General features: G+C 43.5%; 1 protein-coding gene across 28 annotated transcripts in view; it reads right to left on the bottom strand.

Annotated features, from left to right (window-relative positions):
- The window catches only part of CEP112 (centrosomal protein 112), a 416875-nt gene that overhangs the window by 69212 nt on the left and 327105 nt on the right, over window positions 1–20558 (bottom strand). For 25 of the 28 annotated variants that reach the window (XM_019938648.3, XM_073796991.1, XM_019938645.3 and 22 more), the window contains one exon: window positions 14594–14743. The exons of 2 other annotated variants lie outside the window; for them this stretch is intronic. In XM_019938648.3, the coding sequence (XP_019794207.2) occupies window positions 14594–14743 (150 nt within the window). Of the gene's footprint in view, window positions 1–553; window positions 1748–14593; window positions 14744–20558 lie in introns of those variants that run through there. One more of the 28 variants, XM_073796989.1, reaches the window with a different exon arrangement.

Here is a 20558-nt window from a genome sequence, read left to right on the forward strand (position 1 = left end):
AAAAAAAAAAAAAAAAAAGGGTACCTGTATCTCAGCCTGTCCGTGTCAGTGTAGGATCACGTAAACCACAGTAACAAATACGTATGAATCACTCCCCCTCTTCCACGGTGGCCCAACCTTGAAGCTGCTGGTCCCACCCCTGAAGACACCACCAGCTCTACTCCTCAGGCCCCTAAATTACCGTCTATGTCTCCCCTCCCCACTTCCTGCTCTAGATGCTAAGTCCTTCCTGGTCCTTCAAGTGAGATGAGCTCATCTAATTGTTGGGAAGAAAGTCTCTGATGAAACAATTTCACATTACAGCATGAACTTCTTCAAGTGGTTCAAGGTGTTAACACATCAAGGACCTCTGCATCTTCAGAGAGGAGTTTGCTAACCCAAAGGCTTAGGTATCTGATTGCAGACTGTGTGTGTGTGTGTGTGTGTGTGTGTGTGTGTGGATCCCTTCTTTTAACTGCAGGCTTGGTGCTAATGTGCTTAAAGCTGCCTTAAAATACAATAACAGACATAAAATTCAGCATATAATAATTCGAGATTATATTCTTTAAGTCAACTAAGTCTTTATTTTTGGGTGCCCAGTACTGCGGGTGCGATGCAGAAACCAGAAACAAGAAGAGGATCACTAAGCATTAATGGCAGAACCTCATGAAAGTATAAGGCTCCCCAGGGACAGGGGCAGTCAGAGAAACTCCCCAGAGGAGGCAGGGAGGGCCCCGAGATGGCCTTGGTGACCTCAACAAGGCTGAGGACAGACGAAGAGGCTGCAGTGAGCACGAGTGAAGGCAGGACGCGGCACTGCCGTGAACCTGAGGACAGCGAGAAGTCCAGCTTGGCTAGAACAGAACATACATGCTGAGGAATGCTGAGAAACCTGGACGGGCTCTGAAAGCCGGGCGCAAGAGAGTGACCTTGTCGTTAAAAGAGATCCTTTAAATTCAGTTTAGTAATATGACATTGTAAGAAATGAAAACATCATCAGAAGACATAAAATGAAAAATAAAAAGTCCCATTTCTCCAAAATAACCAGTTACCCACGTCTGAGATGCATCCCGGCAACTTTAGATGTACACAGCATTCTGCATTCGTTTCACTTACTAATGTCGGCAATCCTGTCTCACTTTCACAGAGGTCTACTTCACTCTTTTAAAATGGCCTCATACTATTTCATTGCTTGCATGGACCATAATTTATTTTCCCCTAGCTTTTTGCTCAAATGGCGCTACAAAGATATCGCAGAGCCTGGCAACTAGATCCACGGGACACATTCCTGTGAGTGGAACCAAAGTTCAAAGGTTCTGTGCACTTGAAGTGGCAGCGCATTCCCCCACACTGACCTCCGAAGAGGCTGCACGGATTTAAACCTCCAGTAACGCTGCTGCATCACGGGCTGGTTTTTCAGGTTCAAAATTTATGCCCATCAAGTGGCAGCCAGGCCCTTCCGAACTTTGCAGTTTCGTTACATCTTTAAATGAGGAATGAGAGTAAGCGCGCTTTCCCATATTTACTGGATATTACTTTTTGTCTGTGAGTTCTGTGTTCATATCCTTTGCTCTTTTGGTCCACTGGCTGGTTAGTGTTTTTGTATTGATTTCTAAGCACTCTTTGTACGGCAGGGAAATCGGTGATTTAAGATTTCTCTGGCAGAGTTCTTCATGCTGGACCGGAGCTGAGAGTTTTTGGCAGGGACACCAGCTGAGGGAGACTGTTTTAAATCAATCGCAAGTTGAGAAGGGCTCTGAACAGGGTCCTATCAGAGGAATAAGAAATACATTTTAGGACTCTGGTGATACACTTGAGATAAACGGGGATGAAGGAAAGAAAGGACAAAGACGGGCCCAAAGTTTCTAACAGGAAACAGAAAGACTGGGGGTAACCCTGATAGACTGCAAAGAAGAGCCAATTTGGAAGGGAAGATGCTAACTGCATGTTGCAATTACTGAGTGTGAAACAGTGGTGCCTTCTCCGAAAGAAGACGATTTACAGGCAGTGGGAGACGCGCGGCCCAACCAGGAATCAGGCAAGGGGTCTGGGAAGCATCTCTATAGAAGTGACAGCTCAAGTCACAGGGGAGATGAGCTCACTGTGCGGGGAAAAGGAGAAGCAAAGCCCAGGACACGGACTTAAGGACACCCACGAGGAGGGAGAGAGACCAGCAGAGGAGACAAGCCAAGAGAAGAGTGAGTTTCTACAGCAGGGGTGAGCAAACAGTGGCCAGTGGGCCGTATCTGCCACCTGGCCCATCTTCCTAAATAAAGTTTTATTGGAACATAGCCTCGCCCACTTGTTGATCAACTGTCTAAGGCTGCTTCCACACCACAACAGCAAGAGCTGGGTAGCTGTGACAGAGACCTTATGGCCCACAAAACCTAGAATATTTACTATCCAGCCCTTTTACAGAAAAAGTTTTCCAAGCCTTGCTCTAGAAGGAACGTTGGTCAATTCGGTCAAACGCTGCATGGAGTTGGAGGATGATTAGAAGTGGGGAAACAGCACCCAGTTTAGACGAGAGTTAGCAGGTTACTTTGAAGACTGTGGCATTGGGATTAGAAAAGGGGCTTTAAGGGAACATTTGGTAGAGCTGACTCATATACATCAGAGAGAGCAGAGCACGAGGTTGGCGGGTAGCTAGAAAGCGTACCAAGGAGGGTGGTGAAACGCAGTCCATCCACCCATCTGTCCTTACACCCCTTGTATTGGGAAGGCAGACGGTCCTCATGACCGGGGGACCAGAGCTGGAAGCAGGGGGAGGGGACCATGGCAGCTGAAGGCTGGTGAAAGTTTAATAACGCTGGGAAAAGCTGGCTCTCAAGAAGCATTTGCAGCAGTGTGCCCCGATTTCCACGGTGCACGTGCCCCAGCTGGCAGTACTCCTGGTAATGTACCAACGGGCTCCTTCAAGCCAGCATACCAACTGGGTGATGCTGTCACCAGCGCCGAGGCCTAGGGAGACATGAGCAGCGTGTGGAATCCTTTCCCAGGAAGTCCTGGGAAGCAAGAGGTAATGTCATGGCAGGTGGAAGGAAAAGGCACGAACTTCAATACTGGGAAGTGGTGACAGAGAGGCTGGCTGAGTCACCAGGCACGGAACAGGAGCTCAGCTTCTGCCAGAGGGAAAGAGCCATTTGTGGTGAGACATGGCCAGATTTTTAAAATAAAATTAGCTTAATATATTAAAGTCATTATCAAGTCTTCTAATAATTAGGATCCTATATAACCCAGCGCTTCTGAATATACACATGTATGTAAATATATACAACTACCTGTATAAACACCTACGTATACATGGTAATCATTCAGTCACTTTAGTTGTTGCTGCCTACGTAATGATGAAATTATATATTTCAGTCCATCATACTGACATTGAAATGGCTTCTGATACAGTTCAGAATTATTAAAGATGAAAATATTTCCAAATAGTTATTTGTTAATTTTTTATACATTAAAGAACCTGAACGATACATCTATATTCCAATGTCTGATTAGCCGAAGCCATTCGTATACTGGACGGGGCGGTAATTAAACTAACCGCGCAGAGTCGCCTAGTGACTCTACTCCTGAAGGGAGTGCCGTCCGCGCCGCCAGGGCGGGAGGAACCTGTCTCACCTGCACGCCTTCAGTCGCCCCCACTCAGTCACGCGCTCAGCCATCCACAGCCCTACTCCATTCCTTAGTACACACAGGCGAGGTCCCAGGGGCTAAAGGCATTTTTCGTAGTGCTGAAGGTTTTTTTCCCACTGAACAAATAATCTTCAACTGGTCTTTAAATAAAACAAAATCTGCCAGAGAGCAGACCTGGAGGAAAGGCGGGGGCAGAGCACTGGGGGGACCGTGCGTTTCTTCTCCGCTCACGCACTGCCACTGCGCCCCCTTGCTCTAGCAGCAGGTCATAGTTCACGGCCTCCCTGTACTCAAGCCCGTCTTCTGCAGTACCCTTCCTGGACAATGGCACTCATGCTTCATGCTGCCGTGACTGAATGGCTGTCTTCCTTTCTGAGTGAGCAGGCAAGCCTTCTTGGGTGGGATGGAAAATACATCTCTCTTCTTAGCGTTATTCATTCCGATTCTGCGCCCTCCACGCCCTTAGGACGTGCAGGCAGGGGGGACGACAATTAAATAACGAGCGAGCGGGTCCCAAACAAAGCCATGTGATGCTAGGCACTGAGCTTCCTCTGTTTCCCAACGCTCCTGAAACCCCACAATGAGGTCTGTAATTTTATGCTTTGAGAAATGGATTCCTGTAAGCTGTTAGCACAGTGAGAATTGCCCAATCTTATGAAATGTTCTTTTTTCCCTCCCTCAAGCCCTTCGGGTAACACAGACCAGATTTCTAGATGTCCTACTGGCAGCCGACCTTTTCTCGTGAACTCTAGTCAGTGGCCAAGGGAGAGGAGCGTCCGTGCTTTAGAATCTCTTTTCTGGGCCTGCAAGCAAAAATTTGATGACATTTCTCCTTGATATGAAATCTCTGCTCGGACATCTGGCTTCACAGTGAGGAACTTTCAATACACCAGCTTCAAAGAAAGGGCTTAGCCGTGGTGGGGCATGATGCCAGAGGAATGTTCCCCGGTCTTTCCATACAACTATTTCTATCAGTTTCCCCCCCATGAACTTCTGGGAGTTCAGCAGAGAGCAGTCACTGCCGAGCAGATGACTTGGCTTTGGGGTACAGCCTGGTGGGACCTCCCACTGGAGTGCTGGAGTACAGAAATTATGTGTAAACAAGGTGTAGGGTATTTTATTGGAGTCTGCCTATTGGGCAAAATATATTACTGTTACCGCAAGCCAGTTACTTCTGCATATCTGCTATAGCATCACAAAATATTTACAAGTTTGCTGCCATCAATTAAATGAGAATAAAGTGACATGATTAGTTTCCAGAGCCTTGATTTATGTGGTAACATCATTCAGTTACTCAGTATATTTCTAGAACTTCCACTAAGCCATGAACTTCAATAAGTGGTTGCTCTCAAGAGGCTGAGAGTCTACTTGGTGATAAAGAGAAAGAATCAAATACAGGTCACAATCTCCTCTTCTCAGTCCCCAAATCCTCCTCAAATCATGAATTGTTTTTGAAAGGCTGCGGTTAACTTGTGAAGCAACAAAACCTGACTGACGCTGTGAGGGTGTTCAGAGTTCCTATTTGTCCCGTTTGGGGGATTCACATGCACCACTCTGCACGTGAGTCTGGGTGCAGCGTGTTGTCCCAGACGCACCTGGAGATAAAGACAAGCACTATGCCACCTCCCTAGACCTGCAGATGCTGATTTGCAAAACACATTCTAGGTTTTGGATAAGGGGTTGGGGACCACCATTACAGTGCAGAGAAAACTTCAGTAGAGGAAGGAGCAAAGCTGGCATGGGCTTCTCACTCAGACACCTCACAGAAAGATGACATTGAAATCTTAAGAGAAAGGACTCTACAGGGAGCTCGTGTGATCACAGAGAGCGTGAAGGTTGAGGGCTGGCTGTTGATACAGTGGAGAGAAGGGCCACATCTAGACAAGTGGTTCTCAAAGTTTTGGGTCTCTGGACCCCTTTACACTCTTAAAAAATCAAGAACCCCGAAGAGGTTTTGTTTATGTGGGTTATATCTACTGATATTCACTATATTAGAAATTAAAATTAACAACTATTAAAACATTTATGTATTAATTCATTTAAAAATACCAGTAATAAACCCATTATGTATGAACCTAAACATATATTTTAAAAATAAAAGTAACTACTTTTCCAAAGCAAGAAAAAATTAGCGAGGAGCGTGGCTGTGTTTTATACTTTTGCAAATCTTTAACGCCTGGCTTAGTAGAAGGAGCTCGGTTCTCATCTCTGCTTCTGCATTCAGTCTCTTACGAGACGTTGCTTTGGCTGAAGTATAGGAAGACAATCTAGTCTCACATGGGTAAGCAGTTGAAAAGGGAGGGGTCCTTTAGTAACCTTTCAGAAGACTGTGGATATTCCTTGTGACTACATCAAAAATTGACAAGCGGTAGTTTCTTAAAAATGTTATTAGCTGCCATGTGGAATCTGAAACTCTATCAGTAAACTCTGTGTACTGTGAACATTAAAATCCACTGGTCCACTTTGTTTTTTGAGTGCGTCTTTCACCTATGCGTGATTCTGTAACAACAGTGATTTGGAAAACACTGGTTCAGAGTTTTATAAAAATCTTCCAAATGTTGATACACTTCACTAATTCTTCCCTGTTTCTTCCCGTGCACATCATTAGTAATACCACTGATCTCATCGGAAAAGTCTTCAAGTACTGGGAAGCTGTCAAGCTTGCAGTGATGGTATAAGTTTTCCAAATTCCTAATTTTTGCTTGAAAGCTCAAATTTTATCATTAGCAACAATATAGTCAGTTGCTATCCTTGAAGCATCAGACGCACTTCCTTCATTTTCAAGAAAACCTCTGCCAGGCAGTCAGAACAGAATATGCGGAGTTTGCCTTTCAATCGTCCTTCCAAGTGACTAGAGTTCAGCTCACACTCAAACAAATGCAGAACTGCTTCTCCTCAAGACAACCATCCGACTTCAGTATGCAGCAGGAGCGCTTTATGTGTACTTCCTATTAATATTAGAAGATGTGTTCTCAGGGCTTGGGATTTAATAAAATTAATACTATGTGTTTCAGTTTTTCTTAAAGCACAAGTGTGTGGTGGTGAAGAAAATGACTACCCATGCAGTTCAGTGTCAATGCCATGTCTCATGATCAAACGCCAGCAGCTTTATCCTCCACTGCTTTTATGCCATCAGTGCAAATGTGAACACAGTGAAAAAGGCATCTGATGTCTTTGTCCTATTATGAAAGTAGTTTTGACCTGGTGGAGCCCCTGAAAAGATCTCAGGGGCCCACAGGGGTCAGGGGTCTGAGGACAACACCTTGAGAACCACTGGTTTAGGTGGTGAAGTGTTTCATACGCCATGCTACAAGGGTAGACTTCATCCCGTAGGCAATGGAAAGTCACCGATGGATTTTAAGAAGCAAACCACATACTCATATCTGTGTTGTAGAAAGATCCCTTTATGGGACTTCCCTGGTGGTCCAGCGGGAAGGAATCCATCTTCCAACGCAGGGGACATGGGTTAGATCCCTGGTCAAGGAACTAAGACCCCACGTGCCGTGGGGCAACTAAGCCCATGTGCCACAACTACTGAGCTCGCACGCCTCAACAAGAGAGCCTGCATGCTGCAAACTACAAAGCCCACACGCCCTGGAGCCCACGCACCACAACTAGAGAGAAGCTTGCACGCCACAACTAGGGAGAAGCTTGCAGCCACAACTAGAGAGAAGCCCACGCGCCACAACTAAGAGCCCGCGTGCTGCAACTAAGAGCCCACGTGCCACAGCTAAGACCTGATGCAGCAAAAAAATAAATATAAAAAAGAAAGGTCACTTTATCAACAGTTTGAGGGACAGATTTGAGAGGGGCAAGCTACTGGCAGTGATTCTGCAAAAAAGGGATTGTAACAGGCAAAGTCAAAGACATGAAGGTCTAAGAAGGTAGGAGCTAGTGATTGAGGGATGGGGTGTGCATTTGGAAATATGCAGACGTTATTCTAGGAACTGACCTTGGGGAGGGAGGGAGGCAAAGAATTCATTCAAGGGGGCTTCCAGAATCTGACTTGAGTGACTGAGTGGATGATGGTGGTACTTTAATTGTTATAATCAGTACAAGAAGAACAGGTTGGGGTGAGAGAAGAGTGGGAGGAAGATAAAGTCAGTTTATGGTGTATGTAGTTTGAACAGCCTGAGGGTCCTCCAAGTGAAACTGTGCAACAGTACGTAAAAATGTGGACTGACCGCCTGCCAGTTCAGGGGACATAGGTTCCCTGGTCTGGGAAGATCCCACATGCCGCGGAGCAACTAAGCCCATGCGCTACAACTACTGAGCCTGTGCTCTAGAGCCCGCGAGCCACAACTACTGAAGCCCGTGTGCCTAGAGCCCACGCTCCACAACAAGAGAAGCCACTGCAATGAGAAACCCAGGCACCACAACGAAGAGTAGCCCCCGCTCACCGCAACTAGAGAGAGCCTGCATGCAGCAATGAAGACCCAATGCAGCCATAAATAAATAAATAAATAAAAATAAAATTTCCATCCTGTTAAAAAAAAATGTGGATTGAGAGCTCAGAAGAAGTCTGGGTGGAGGTGGAGATTCAAAATTCATTTGCGTGGAAGTTTACATGAGGGGCTGGGATTGTCCAGGGACAGCACATACAAAGAAAACAGAAGAGGCTTTGCTTAACACCAATATTTGAGTGTCAAAAAGAGGAAAAGGAGACAGGGGATGGGAGAAACGGTTTCAGGATGGTTGGTGAACTGGGAAAGCACTGCCATGGAGCTAAGGCAGTTTTCAGAGCCTGTTTACTGGCAGATTAAATCACTGTTCATAGATGCTCATGGTCTCAGACTAGAGAGGGTATATGATTTCCCTGCCCCACTGATGTGGATGGAAATGAAGCTGAGGCTGCAGGGACTTTTCTCCTGCTCATGTTTTGCCCTCCTGTAATCCACCATGAGGAGGACACCCAGGCAGCTACTAGTCCAAGGAGATTGTACAGACAAGTAGAGCAGGCCTGAGCCCAATCTAAAGCCTGGAGTCAAAGCACACGAATGGTCCATAGATATGTTTTAAGAAAAACAAATGTGTGTTATGACAAGTCACTGAACTTGGGGGATCGTTTGTTACACAGCATTGTGGCAACTGCTGACTAACACAGGTTCCTTGTTAAGTGTTATTAAGGAGTCAAACAGGCTTCTAAGGTCACAAAGGAGACTGAATTTCCCTCTCCCAACACCAAATGAAGCGAGTAAATATGAGTAAAAATGAGCAGAAAAGCACTAAGGCACTGAGATAGGGTAGTAAGGTGGACATAATGGGAAAAAACCCTCAAGGGCTTGTGGTGAAGGAAACAAACATGACTCTGGAGACACTACAGCATTTCAGTGACTTGACTTCAGGATCTGCCCATGTCCCCAAATTGCTACTTTGTTAGGGTTAACAAAGCCCCAGGACTTCCCACTAATACCACCAACTTTGAAGACAAGGACACTGTGTGGGTAGCCACAGCTTTCTCCTCTTCTGGCTGTGGAATGGGTGGGAAAACAGGTAGAAGTCAGGGCTGTCTACCACTGAGGAAAGTGAAGGTGTCCAGCCTTCAGGACGACACACCAAGTTGGGATAATCCAACCCCCAATGGATACTGTGATGCACCCCCCCACCCCATTAAGGTAGTGCGAACTCAGCAACTGAACAGTCAGCCCAACCAGACTGCAGGCACGTCTCTACTCCAGCTCATCCTCCCCTTCCCTCGGGTTCCAGAAAACACAGAGACACTACAAATAAGTGTTACTGGTGCAGGGGAGATGCGCTGTGTTTCAGAAACATTTGATATGGGACGTTGAACGTTTAGAGGGACCTGGTTAACTGCTGAATGTATCCTGGTTAATCTATTAAACTTACCAGATAAAGAAAGACTGCTCCAGGAATCCCCCAGAAAATGCAAATCACTGACGTGGGGGAAAGCTCAAACCTTGCTCAGCCTTCTCCACAGCAATGTTAACTGCTAGATGAGCCATGTCTAAGTTCTCAGGCGAAACAATGAAAACAAGTATATTGTGCCATCTAACGTGTCATTCAAACATACAGGTCACTGGCAGACATTCTTTTTTTTTTTTTTGCAGTAAGCGGGCCTCTCACTGCTGTGGCCTCTCCCGTTGCGGAGCACAGGCTCAGGACGCGCAGGCTCAGCGGCCATGGCTCACGGGCCCAGCTGCGCCGCGGCATGTGGGATCTTCCCGGACCGGGACACGAACCCACGTCCCCTGCATCGGCAGGCGGACTCTCAACCACTGCGCCACCAGGGAAGCCCAGTACCATGAATCTTGAAGGAACTACTTGACCATGAAATCCAGCCAATTAAGAACCACATCAAAGTAAAACCTTCGGGAATGGAAGTGCAAAAGGCTGGGGTATAAAAGGCCTAGTGGTAAGCACCATGTCGTTCATGTCCTTTAAAGACAGCATGGGTATTAAACTAAGGGTTATGGTTAAAGACAAACTGTGAATATCGTAAACCCAGAGGCTGTAAAGATACAGCACAACCCCAGGCAGGAGGTGGTGAGGGGGCGTAATGGGAACGACTGTGAGTGTTCTAACCTACTCAGCTTTCAGCCCCGAATCAAATTCTGCCCAAAAGTTTAACAATTCCTCCCGTTTTAGTCTAGCTTCTTTCATCAGCTGAATTTAAGTAAAATTAACTTGAGATTTTTCTAAAACTAAAAAAATACCGGATCTAGAGTATTAACCCATTCTGTACGTCTCTCTGGCTTTCCTTCTCTTTTCTCCTTATATGTAGTCGGATATCTGAAATGATGCTCATCTTAATGCCAAGATGGCTATTTCTGGGTGATGAAATCTGTGGTGACTTTAAATATTTTTACCTTTCTGGCTCGCTGCATTTTGAATTATTTACGAGCATATGCCATTATCCATTTTTTACAAAAATAGAGTAGATTGTCTTTAAAAATATGCCCTGATTAGTTAATGACCAATGTTGATTCTGGGTGGTAGGAATATAGACACAGGTTTTCCCCTGTACCGTTTTGTGCAGGTGAGGGGTAAGAGGAGATGGCGCTGGACGCTGGGCACAGACCACTGCTGGGGATCTACGTGGCCTCACAACCTCTTCCCCTCGCCCCTCTGAGAGGTGGTGACCGTCTCCCCTCCCCCTGGCTCGGGGCTGGCCCTGGGACCTGGCTTGACCGACAGAATGCGGTGGGAGCGCCACTGTGAGCCTCCTACGGTAGCCGTAAGGGAGGCGCAGGTCTGCCCTCACCGACTTGAACCCCACTCTAAACAGCAGCTTCCACGTACAACCCCCTATGCTACCCATTGAGCAGAAGACCCGCCCAGTCCAACCCTGCCCACATCTCTGATCCACAGAGTCGTGGGCACATAACAGAGCTGTGGCTTTAAACTGCCCAGTTTTGGGGTGATTTGTTCTACAGCAGAGAGAGCTCTTCTTAGAAGCTTGACTCAGCAGGTGAGGAGTGGGCTAAAGCAGGAAGTAAGTGATGAAGACCCTTTGCTCTCGAGGTCGGGTGCACCGCGGCACGAAAGAGGCGCTCGCGGGACCGGGCTGCTTCTGCTCTAACTCCTTCTGCGCCCCAGGAATTCCATTCTGTGAGAGGCCTCGCTTCTGAGCCACAAGGCTCCTGCCTGCTGTGAGTCTCGGCTGCGTGATTCCCTTATGACCACTGGGTTCCTCTGGGCTAACGAAGGCTCTTCCTTTTCTACCAGACACTTTTTATTGTCTCTTATTGTAAAACTGTTGTTATAACTTGAAGTATAGAGCTAAGATAAAAGAAGAAAATTACCACAAATTCCACCACTCAGAGATATAACCACGAGTAAAATTCCGATGTGTAATTCCAGTCTTTTTTTCTCTTTATATGTACTTTTTTTGGGCAAAGATGACCTCGTATGTACCTACTGTCTTGTAAACTGCACTTTCATTGACAACTGTCTTGCGAACATCTTCAAGACCCCTAAATATCCTTCTCCAGCATCGCTTTCAATATTGCTTAGTTTTCAGCTGATGTGCTACGGTGGAGAAGAAAGTATAGCAAGGAGACCGAAAATGCCGGTGCTGTGAATGCCTTTCCCATGACGGGAGATCGATGAACAGGTATGAGAGAAATGAGTGAGTGCTAGAATGAGCATCTTTTTGGCTAGCTAAGGCTCCGTGCAAGTTTTTAACTGCCACGTAGGGCGAATTCTGGAAATGCGTCAAAGCCTAGGCACGTCTCTCGGGCAATGTAATAATGGTAGGTATTGCCAAATTATTCTCCGGAGATGTTTTATCGTGTCGCATTACCCCAGACCGGTGGCCCTTTAATTGGGTTTCAGCGGCCTCCACTCGATACCTCCGTTTTCTCTGAAGACTGACTTTAATGAAAGGGCTCCTTACCCACGGGAACACTGAGGCCCCCGCCGAGTGAGCGCTGGGCCTTCTGTGCACTCTGTCCTCCACCCAGGAAGTGGGGTGAGGCACACTTCATCACGAGCACACACACTGTTCTTACAGCGAATATTTAAACACAGGAAGACCTAATACTGCAAAGTATCAGGTCCATACGAGCTTACTTGAATGTACATGTAGGCAAATGTACCTGGTCTCAGAAAACCAAATACAAGCCTCGGGGTGACTCTGTCTCTCTCTGAGTATCTCTATCCCTCCATGTATCTGCGTGTACAAAACACTCACACACAATTAGAATGTCCAGATCAAACAGCTGTTGCAAAAGTGCTGTCATCATTCAGGCAGACAGGGAATCAGAGTGACGACACCCTGACTTGGTTACGCACTTGGTCACCAATTCACTTTCACAGACAATGTAGGTGCAGGGGTCTGGTGTAACGGTTAATAGCTGAGGCTGTCAGGTCAGAAGACCATGACTTGAACCTGGCTCTGACAGTTATCTGGCCATCTGACCTCTGGCTGGTTACTTCACCCCAGAGCCTCAGTTTTCCCATCTGTAAGATGGGGATGATAGAAACACTCTTCCTCGTAAAAATTACTCATAAAGCTTAAATGAGACAATGGAACGTGAGGTGAATGAAAATGTTTGGTAGAGAGCCTGGGACATACTACTTGTTGAAGAAATATCAGCTATTATTTCTATTATTTTTTGTGACACAGCCTAAAAAAAATCGTGCAAGGCAACAAGTGCTAATACATTAACTATCTGATATAGGTTAGTAACTATCTGATATAGGTTAGTAACTATCTGATATAGGTTAGTAAAAGAAAAAGTCATTCACTTTATCCATAATCTACGTGAGTGAATCAAAACTCAACTATATCTTATCTACATTGTGATTTTAATTATTTTCACGTACCTATGTTTTGGTCATTATATGTCATAAATATAATATAAATATATTTATGTACATATATATATATATATATATATATACTGCCATCTTTGAACTTCAACTTCAGTTTTTATGATTAGACAGTCTGTTGGAGATTAGGGTCAGAATGTTTTTCCCTTTTAACAGGTGAATGGATTAAAACTACAGAAAAATTAATTAAAAATAGGCAGTTATACTAATTACATTTCTTTCAAGATGTTTTTTTTTTTTTTTTTTTCAAGATGTTTTAATCTTTGAGAAACAGTACTGGAAACTCTGTTGTTATGAAGTAAATGAATGTTCCCCTTTTGCATATATTGGGATTCAATTACTTATTTAAAATGTGGAAATTACCTACCACTCGGTATCTGGGTATCAAGTGGAAAAGAAACTCACGTAAAATGAAATTTTTATATAGCAAAAGAATTTAAATAAAGTTGTAACTCAGTTCATGCAAAGCAAAACAGTTCTACAGATCAATGAGTACTTCCTCTGCATCTATAAATGAAGAGTTTCAAAGATTTGTAAAAATTACCAGAATATGAAAAAGAAACATCTTTTTTTGTCTCATCACACGTAGGGGGAGAAAACGCTCACAGATGGAAAAATACAGGAAAAATCTCATTAACGACAAAACAAGTCGTCACCTCTAAAGTGAGGAGGCTGGATATACTCGCCTCTAAGGTTTGGTCCATGTCTTAAGGTTTCCCTTGTATTCAGTGCTGTCCAGGCTTAAAGGGTATATACAACAAAGCAACTGACATTAACACTGACTTCTCCCTAAATTACTCAGATTGCCTACAATAGGCTAGAGAAAAGAAAGATGGAGGGATTAGGCAGAAAAAGGCAGTGACCCAAATGTCTCTTATTTTTCTTTGCTTTGTATGATCACATACTTCAAGCATTGTTATAACAAAGCAAAATCACTGAAAAATAATCTTTTGCTGGGAATTCTTTAAAAAGTGTTTTGTTCTCTTTTAAATCTTATTTATAAAGGTTTCCAGATGCTTATCCTCACAGATTAAACACAGCATGATGTAGACACTTACAAAAATATTCACTGCTATGAAGCCAAGAAGAAACTACTTTGAGATCTAACTGCCTATCACCTAAAGAATCGGGGTCCAGGGGATTTTCTGTTGCTATTAAAGGTGTGATCCTCTGAAGCCATTTGGAAACAACCTAGGTTCTCAGCAGCAACGCAGTACGGTGTCCAAGCACATCACATGGTTGGCATTCCAAACCTCCAACAGGTTCTTTCTCATTATGCGAATCCATAATGAAAGGATGTGGGCAGAGAACAGAATGTAAACTGGAAGCTGACTTCTGAATTCATTAGCCAGCAGTCCTTGGCTAACACAGTCATTCTAATTTCAAGAGACAGCTCCAGAGTGGTTCTCAAGAGAAAGGACAGGGTATTTTTCAAATATTTGTTCAATGTGAATGGACTGGGCTCGCCCAAAATGACTTTTTCCGCTGGCATGTGATCTTTTAGAGGGAAGGCAGCCTGAGTCACTGGCTACATCAAAGTTAGAGTCCAGTGAATGGATTACTGCAGGCTGTGTGAGCAAGCCAGATACCTGCATTCATCCGCCCACTGCTGGGGTTTCAGCCCTCCTTTTAATTACATTAAAGCAGCTGGTACCACTGGTTACTGGGGTCTCCAGATTACCTTGATTGCTCGGTCATTATCTCTAATCAGCTGCTTCTTCTCATCTTCAAACTTCTGTACAACGTCCTGGAGCTGCCTTTCTGCAGCGAGCCGCTGCTGGCTGCTCTCCTCTTTCAGAGAGGAGATGGTCGTCTGAAGCTCTGCTATGATCTAAAATGAAAACAGCATGCTGTAGCTTCAAATTCTTCAGTGAGAGGCCTCTATTTTATATGTATTTATGCTTCACCAAAGAATGGATTTGGCAAAACTCTAGTCCACAAACTAAATATTTTCAATTAATGTATCACACACACTAACGCATGAAATTCCACACAATAAAAGACTATAATAAAACTGTGAATGGTGAACAACTGCTGAACCAAATATACTTGGAAGCCGTTCCCACTATAACATTCCACAATGTTTACTCATCAGAGGAAAGGACATCTGTGATCTCAAAACTATGAAATGTGTCAGGATTCATTTTACTGAGAAACATACTTGTTAGAGTGAAAAAAAACTATTTTGCCTTTCATAATACTTTGAACTCTAATAACCAAAGAAAATCATGAACAGAGTTCATGGTTCATAGTTACCTAACTCTACACAATGACTTTTGAGTGTTTACTAACGCTTGTGCACTGTGCTAAGCACTTCGGTTCCTGTGTCAGTTACTACTGGGCGACAAGCACTGTCACTGCCCATCGTTTATAAATGGAGAGACAGAGGCAGTGCAAGAGGTCAACCCGTGACCTTGCTGAAGATGCCATGCGACCAGGAGACAGGCAGGATGTGAACCCTGCAGACAGGTCGAATGCTGTACTAGTCGGTTCCTCTTAACTAGCTACTACTTTGTCTTCCTTTTAAACAAGGTTTTGGTATTGAAGAGAAGTTTATTATGATACAGGTCCAAATAGGTTGCTTTCTTCCTAACTGATATATATCCATGAAAGTTTATTTTTGGTTCAAATGAGTCATTTCAGAGGCTCCCGCAGTATTCTCTACATTTGAGAATCGGGTCTCTCCATGACTGGGTTCCCTCCATGGTCTCAAAGTAAATCGGATGAGGGACCTTTTCTTTAATAGGTTTACTGAGAGCACTGCTCTTCCTTTGGTTTGGATGTGTCCATTTCCTTTCAAGTTCAATAGTGATTGACCTTTCAAAAGCAGGAAATGGTTGTTTCTTCTAATAAAAGAAGCAACCTTGGTCCTGGGTTAGAACTTTATGCTGTTGGGTCTATAGGAGAAGGGCTGACTGGTGAGAAACACTGAGCCAGTTAGTACTAGATTTTCCTTGAAGCTCAGTTTTTCAACTATTATTTGATGACAAAACTAGATTACAGTATCATAAGGCAGTAACCAGAAAGTGTCTGGAGTCTTCCAGATGCTATAGAAGCATTAGTTGTTACTACTGACATAAGTGCATATTTACCCAAAGAAGGAACATTTAAGCTTTGAGAAGTGAGCAAACTCACTGTAACAAAGGTGAACACTTAGAATTTGTAAATAATCAAATATAAAACAAGTGTGACATAAATGACAAAATATATTAATATTTTTAAATGCAAATCTGAACCTTCTGCAATGAGAAGAGGGATTCATTTACTGAGAATGAAGATGTTTTCATCTGTTTTCTGAATTTGGATTGAGTGTTTCCATTCTGGCTGCAATTCAGTTAATTCTCATAGCACTTCTATGAAACAGGGAAGGTTAAATTCTTAGAGTAAATGTCAAAAACTGAGGCGCAGAATAATCAGCTCACTCACAGTTACAGAGCAAGGGGAGCTGGAGATAAGAAACAGCCAGATTTCCTTGGCCCAGCATGAAACTTAAGAGTGATATTTTATAAGAACATGGGGCCAAATAGTAAAAATAACTATTGCAATGACTAGCGCAGTGTTTCAAGTTGAGTAAACTGAAACGTGGTAGAAGTGGTGAGTTTAATTCTGTAGTGTGTTCAGTGTGTGTGTGCGTGCGCGCGCACGTGTGTGTTTAGTTCTGTCACGCAATTTTATCACGTGTAGATTCGTAGACCACCACCACGATTACACAGCGCATTTTTATGGTACAAAGTAATTTTGTGTCTTTAAAAATTAGTAAGATGTAGATTCGCTTCTAACTGACCAAGACTGAAGGTAAAAAATATTTGGGGGCTCTTCAAATGACCACCAGGACATAAGACATGGATCTCTTCTTTTCAGAAGACTTATGACAGCGTACGTCAAAAATAAATAAATGCAGGTTTTGGAAGGAATGACGGGTGAAGACCAGGATGCCCTGAGGAGAACACACTCACTTTTGTGTAGAAAATGAAGCCTTAACACCCTTTGCGGGAATAATGGAATTCCTTTGGGGAAATAATGAGATTATCTTTGGCAAGTTATATTTTAAAACTTATGAAGATGATATAGGGAGAGTGTCAAAACACTTCAGGTGAAATACCTCATATAGATAAATGAATTGATAGACTGATAGACATGATGGATTTAGAGAGGCGGCTGAAATATGGATAATATTGGAAGCAGATTTGAGGTTTACTTGAAGATTGAGAAATAATCACACTAACTAGATGAATTAGGTCTTGGCTGTAGACCTAGAGTATAAGACAACAGACTATTCCCTCCTTAGCTCAGGGCACACAACTGGCACATGATAGATATTTAAGTATTGGAACTATAATCATAGTAAATAAGAAAAAATAATTCCCTGGCAAATTATATTGAGATAATTTAGTCTTTTCATAGAGTAATAATGTAAAACGTTTCTGAGAAAAAGAAAAACTGACCTGTGCAATCATAATCAAATGCCACAGGGTTTGACTGAAGCATATTAAAAATCGTAAGACAAAATGCTACCGCTCAACTAAATGTCTATCCTGTATTAGCTTCAGAGAAAGAAGTGGATAAGAACATTTCCATATGGATATTCAAAATTAAGATTTGGGGAAGCAAAAGGAAACTTATTTGGGGCTAATACTGTAAGCAACCTAACCAATGAAAGCTGTAATATTTCATCATATTGTTAAGCAATTTCTACTTTGCATAAGTGTCAGTGGGCTTATTAGGTCTTAAAAATAACAGGATTCTAAATAGAGGTTAAGATTTCATTTTTAACTCTCTTGCTTTTTAGATCATAGTAGAGTTTGAGATTTTCATAAAACTCTTCTTTAAAATACACTGGACAAGGCATACATGGCAAGGTTTGGCAAACATTGAAGATCCCTAGAAAATAAGTGGAAGAGGGGCACCCGTGCCTTCTGGGTGGCCACCCTGAAGAGTGGCAGGGAGGGGGGCATATGGGCACGGGGCATGAGCCCAGGCTCTAATCTGCGCCAGTGGGAGCTTGGGGGCCACGTGGGGGGACATGGGTCCCTCGGCGATGGGCAGGCTCTGCTAGCATTTCTCCGCAGCCACCTACGTTCCTGCAAAACCGGCAATAGTTTTCTTTGAAAAATGGCCTCTAGGTAAGTCAGCTGAGTGGGGAAAACCACATGAAAGATGAAAAGGCAAGGTGAGTATGTAATATTAAGATAAAAAAGAGCAAATACGCGATTCTGATGGAAGTTATATTGGGGAGTGTGCTCAGAGATGGCGCTACCGTTGCCATCAGGGTGAACACCGCGCGACCCAGGAGGGGCGCCGTCCTGGGCCTGTGAGCGTTCAGAGTGCATGGTCTACTAGGTCCTGGGGCTTGATAAAACCTTAAAGGTTAAGTGACTTCCTTTAAGGGAGTAAAATATTTTCCAAATTTAACCTGATGCTTCCCTAGGTACCAGTGTATTCATTACTAATGTGTGCATCTTATTACTTTTTTTTTTTTTGAGAGAGAGGGATTTAGAAGAATCTGATAAGCGGGTAAGCAGCTTTGCTTCGGGCACTCTCCTCAGCGAGACGTGAGTTAGAGGTTCCAGCAGACCATCACTGGAAGACGGCAGACGTCCGTCCGCAGTTCTGCTGTATAAGGTCTATTTTCAAATAATCTGTTTCTCTGAACTGACTTTATTAAAGACAAGTGTTTCTCAAATGCCAGTTCACAGATATAAACATATACATATATTTATATGCATATAAATATTTATATTATTCAGAGGTGGGCAAACAAAATGTTTGTAATGTAAGGTCATCCTACCTCTTATGAGAAGGTGGACTATCGTGTATCGTGTTATTCTATCTTTTCTAGGATTTTTCTTTTTAGGTGTTGCACTGCCCTTTCATTTATGAAGGGTGGCCACAGCACAGGACACCAGCTGATGTCTGCTCCTACCTCCTTCATGTCCGTACACGGGGAAATATCCAGCAACCCTTTGCCTCTCCAAATTCTGGAGGGAGATTTTATCAGTTCTTGAACGCCCAGAAATAAATTTCAAACACATCATTTCTTGCTCCTTCCATACATTTTTCATTCTTTGCTCCCCCTTTCCTTTCTCCACTGAGATCTCACAGGCCCTTATAAGAACTAATGGCTGTTAAATGCTTTACCGTGTCCTAGGCCCTGTACCAAGCACTTTTCTGGCATTGTGTTGAGGTAAGTATACTACTCCCCCATTTTACACATGAGGAAACTGGATTCCAGAGAGAGCAGGTCACTCGCTCAAGGTCACGTAAGTGGTGGGGCTGGTATTCGGACTCAGGTCTGTGGACTCCAAAGCTTAGGCTTTCTTCCCCCCAACTTACATTTAATTTGCTTTAATATGGACTAATCAGGCTTCTTCACACCTTCCTTTAGGTAAAACTCAAATACTCTCAGTGTTCAAGCATTTCTACCAGCTGTTTTGTACCTCACTTTTGGTCTACCTCCGCCATTTAACATAAAGCAAAGTAAGCAGGATGTAAGGGTACGCCAGCTGGGTTTTTTCACGTTTTAGTTTCGCTTTTGGAGTAATAAGATTTCTTTTGATTATAAGAATCTTTCTCAGTGGATTAAAGAGGATATTTCCCCATGTTATTGCCTGGAATAATGGCCCTTGAGACATCACCGTCACCTTTTAGATAAACACGTTCGTCTTCACTTAGACAAAGACTTTTTGCTTTCCTAATGGGATGTGAATCATATAACACATGCACATTTTAGAAACAACTGTAGAACCCAAGCAATTTCACAATTATCGGCAGAGTTCTGCCGTATCAAAAGCGTGAGGGGTTGGGCCAGACGTGGTGGTGTCAGGTTAAGACCTTCCGTTCCAATGTCCAAGACAGGCTGGGTCCTGGCTTAGTCACTTGCTAACCTGCGTGACCTCACCTCTCTGAGTCTCAGTTTTCTCAAACGGAAAAATGGGGCCAGTAATAGTTTCTAATCCCAGAGTTCCTGTGAATGAAACTGAATGAATCAATATGATTAGTGCCCCATAAACTTCTTAATTTCATTATCGTTTTGTTGTAGCCTTGCTAGTACCGCCACTGTGTACGTACATTTCAGCTGACGGCCACATCTCACTATACATGGCAAAAATACTAAGAAAAACTGATTTTAAAAATCATCAGATATGATGTCCACAAAGTGAAATGGCTTCATCTATCCATCTGTAAGATGAAAATTAGCATTTTATTTATTCCACAATGACTCATACGACTAAGGAATGTTTGGAATTCCCTAGATGACGCCAGAGGACATCATTATAACAGCTTGTGCAGAAGGACTCCGAGCATCGTAAGTCAAGTAGAGACAAGTGTTCAGTATTTGGCCTTCTACTACAACTACTATAGTAACAGCATCCAGCAAGATGTCAATGTTGGCCCTTGTAATTCTTCTTTTTCCCAAAAGGAGTCAACAGTTGAGCTGCTAATTTAACCCAGTATATTTGCCATTTTGAATCTTGTTGTTAAGCAGTCTTTAGGTGCAGCAAAATGGAATACTGCAAAAAAAGCACAGATGTATCAAACCGCTTACAACACAAAGGTAGGTGTGTCTCTCCAGCCCTTGCGAAATACGTTTCAGCCTGGACTTGTTCAAGTACACAGGCTGGTTTTACAATATCTGAGTGTGTGTG

Source organism: Tursiops truncatus, chromosome 20, assembly GCF_011762595.2.
Source record: "Tursiops truncatus isolate mTurTru1 chromosome 20, mTurTru1.mat.Y, whole genome shotgun sequence".
NCBI classification, from domain to species: Eukaryota; Metazoa; Chordata; class Mammalia; order Artiodactyla; family Delphinidae; genus Tursiops; species Tursiops truncatus.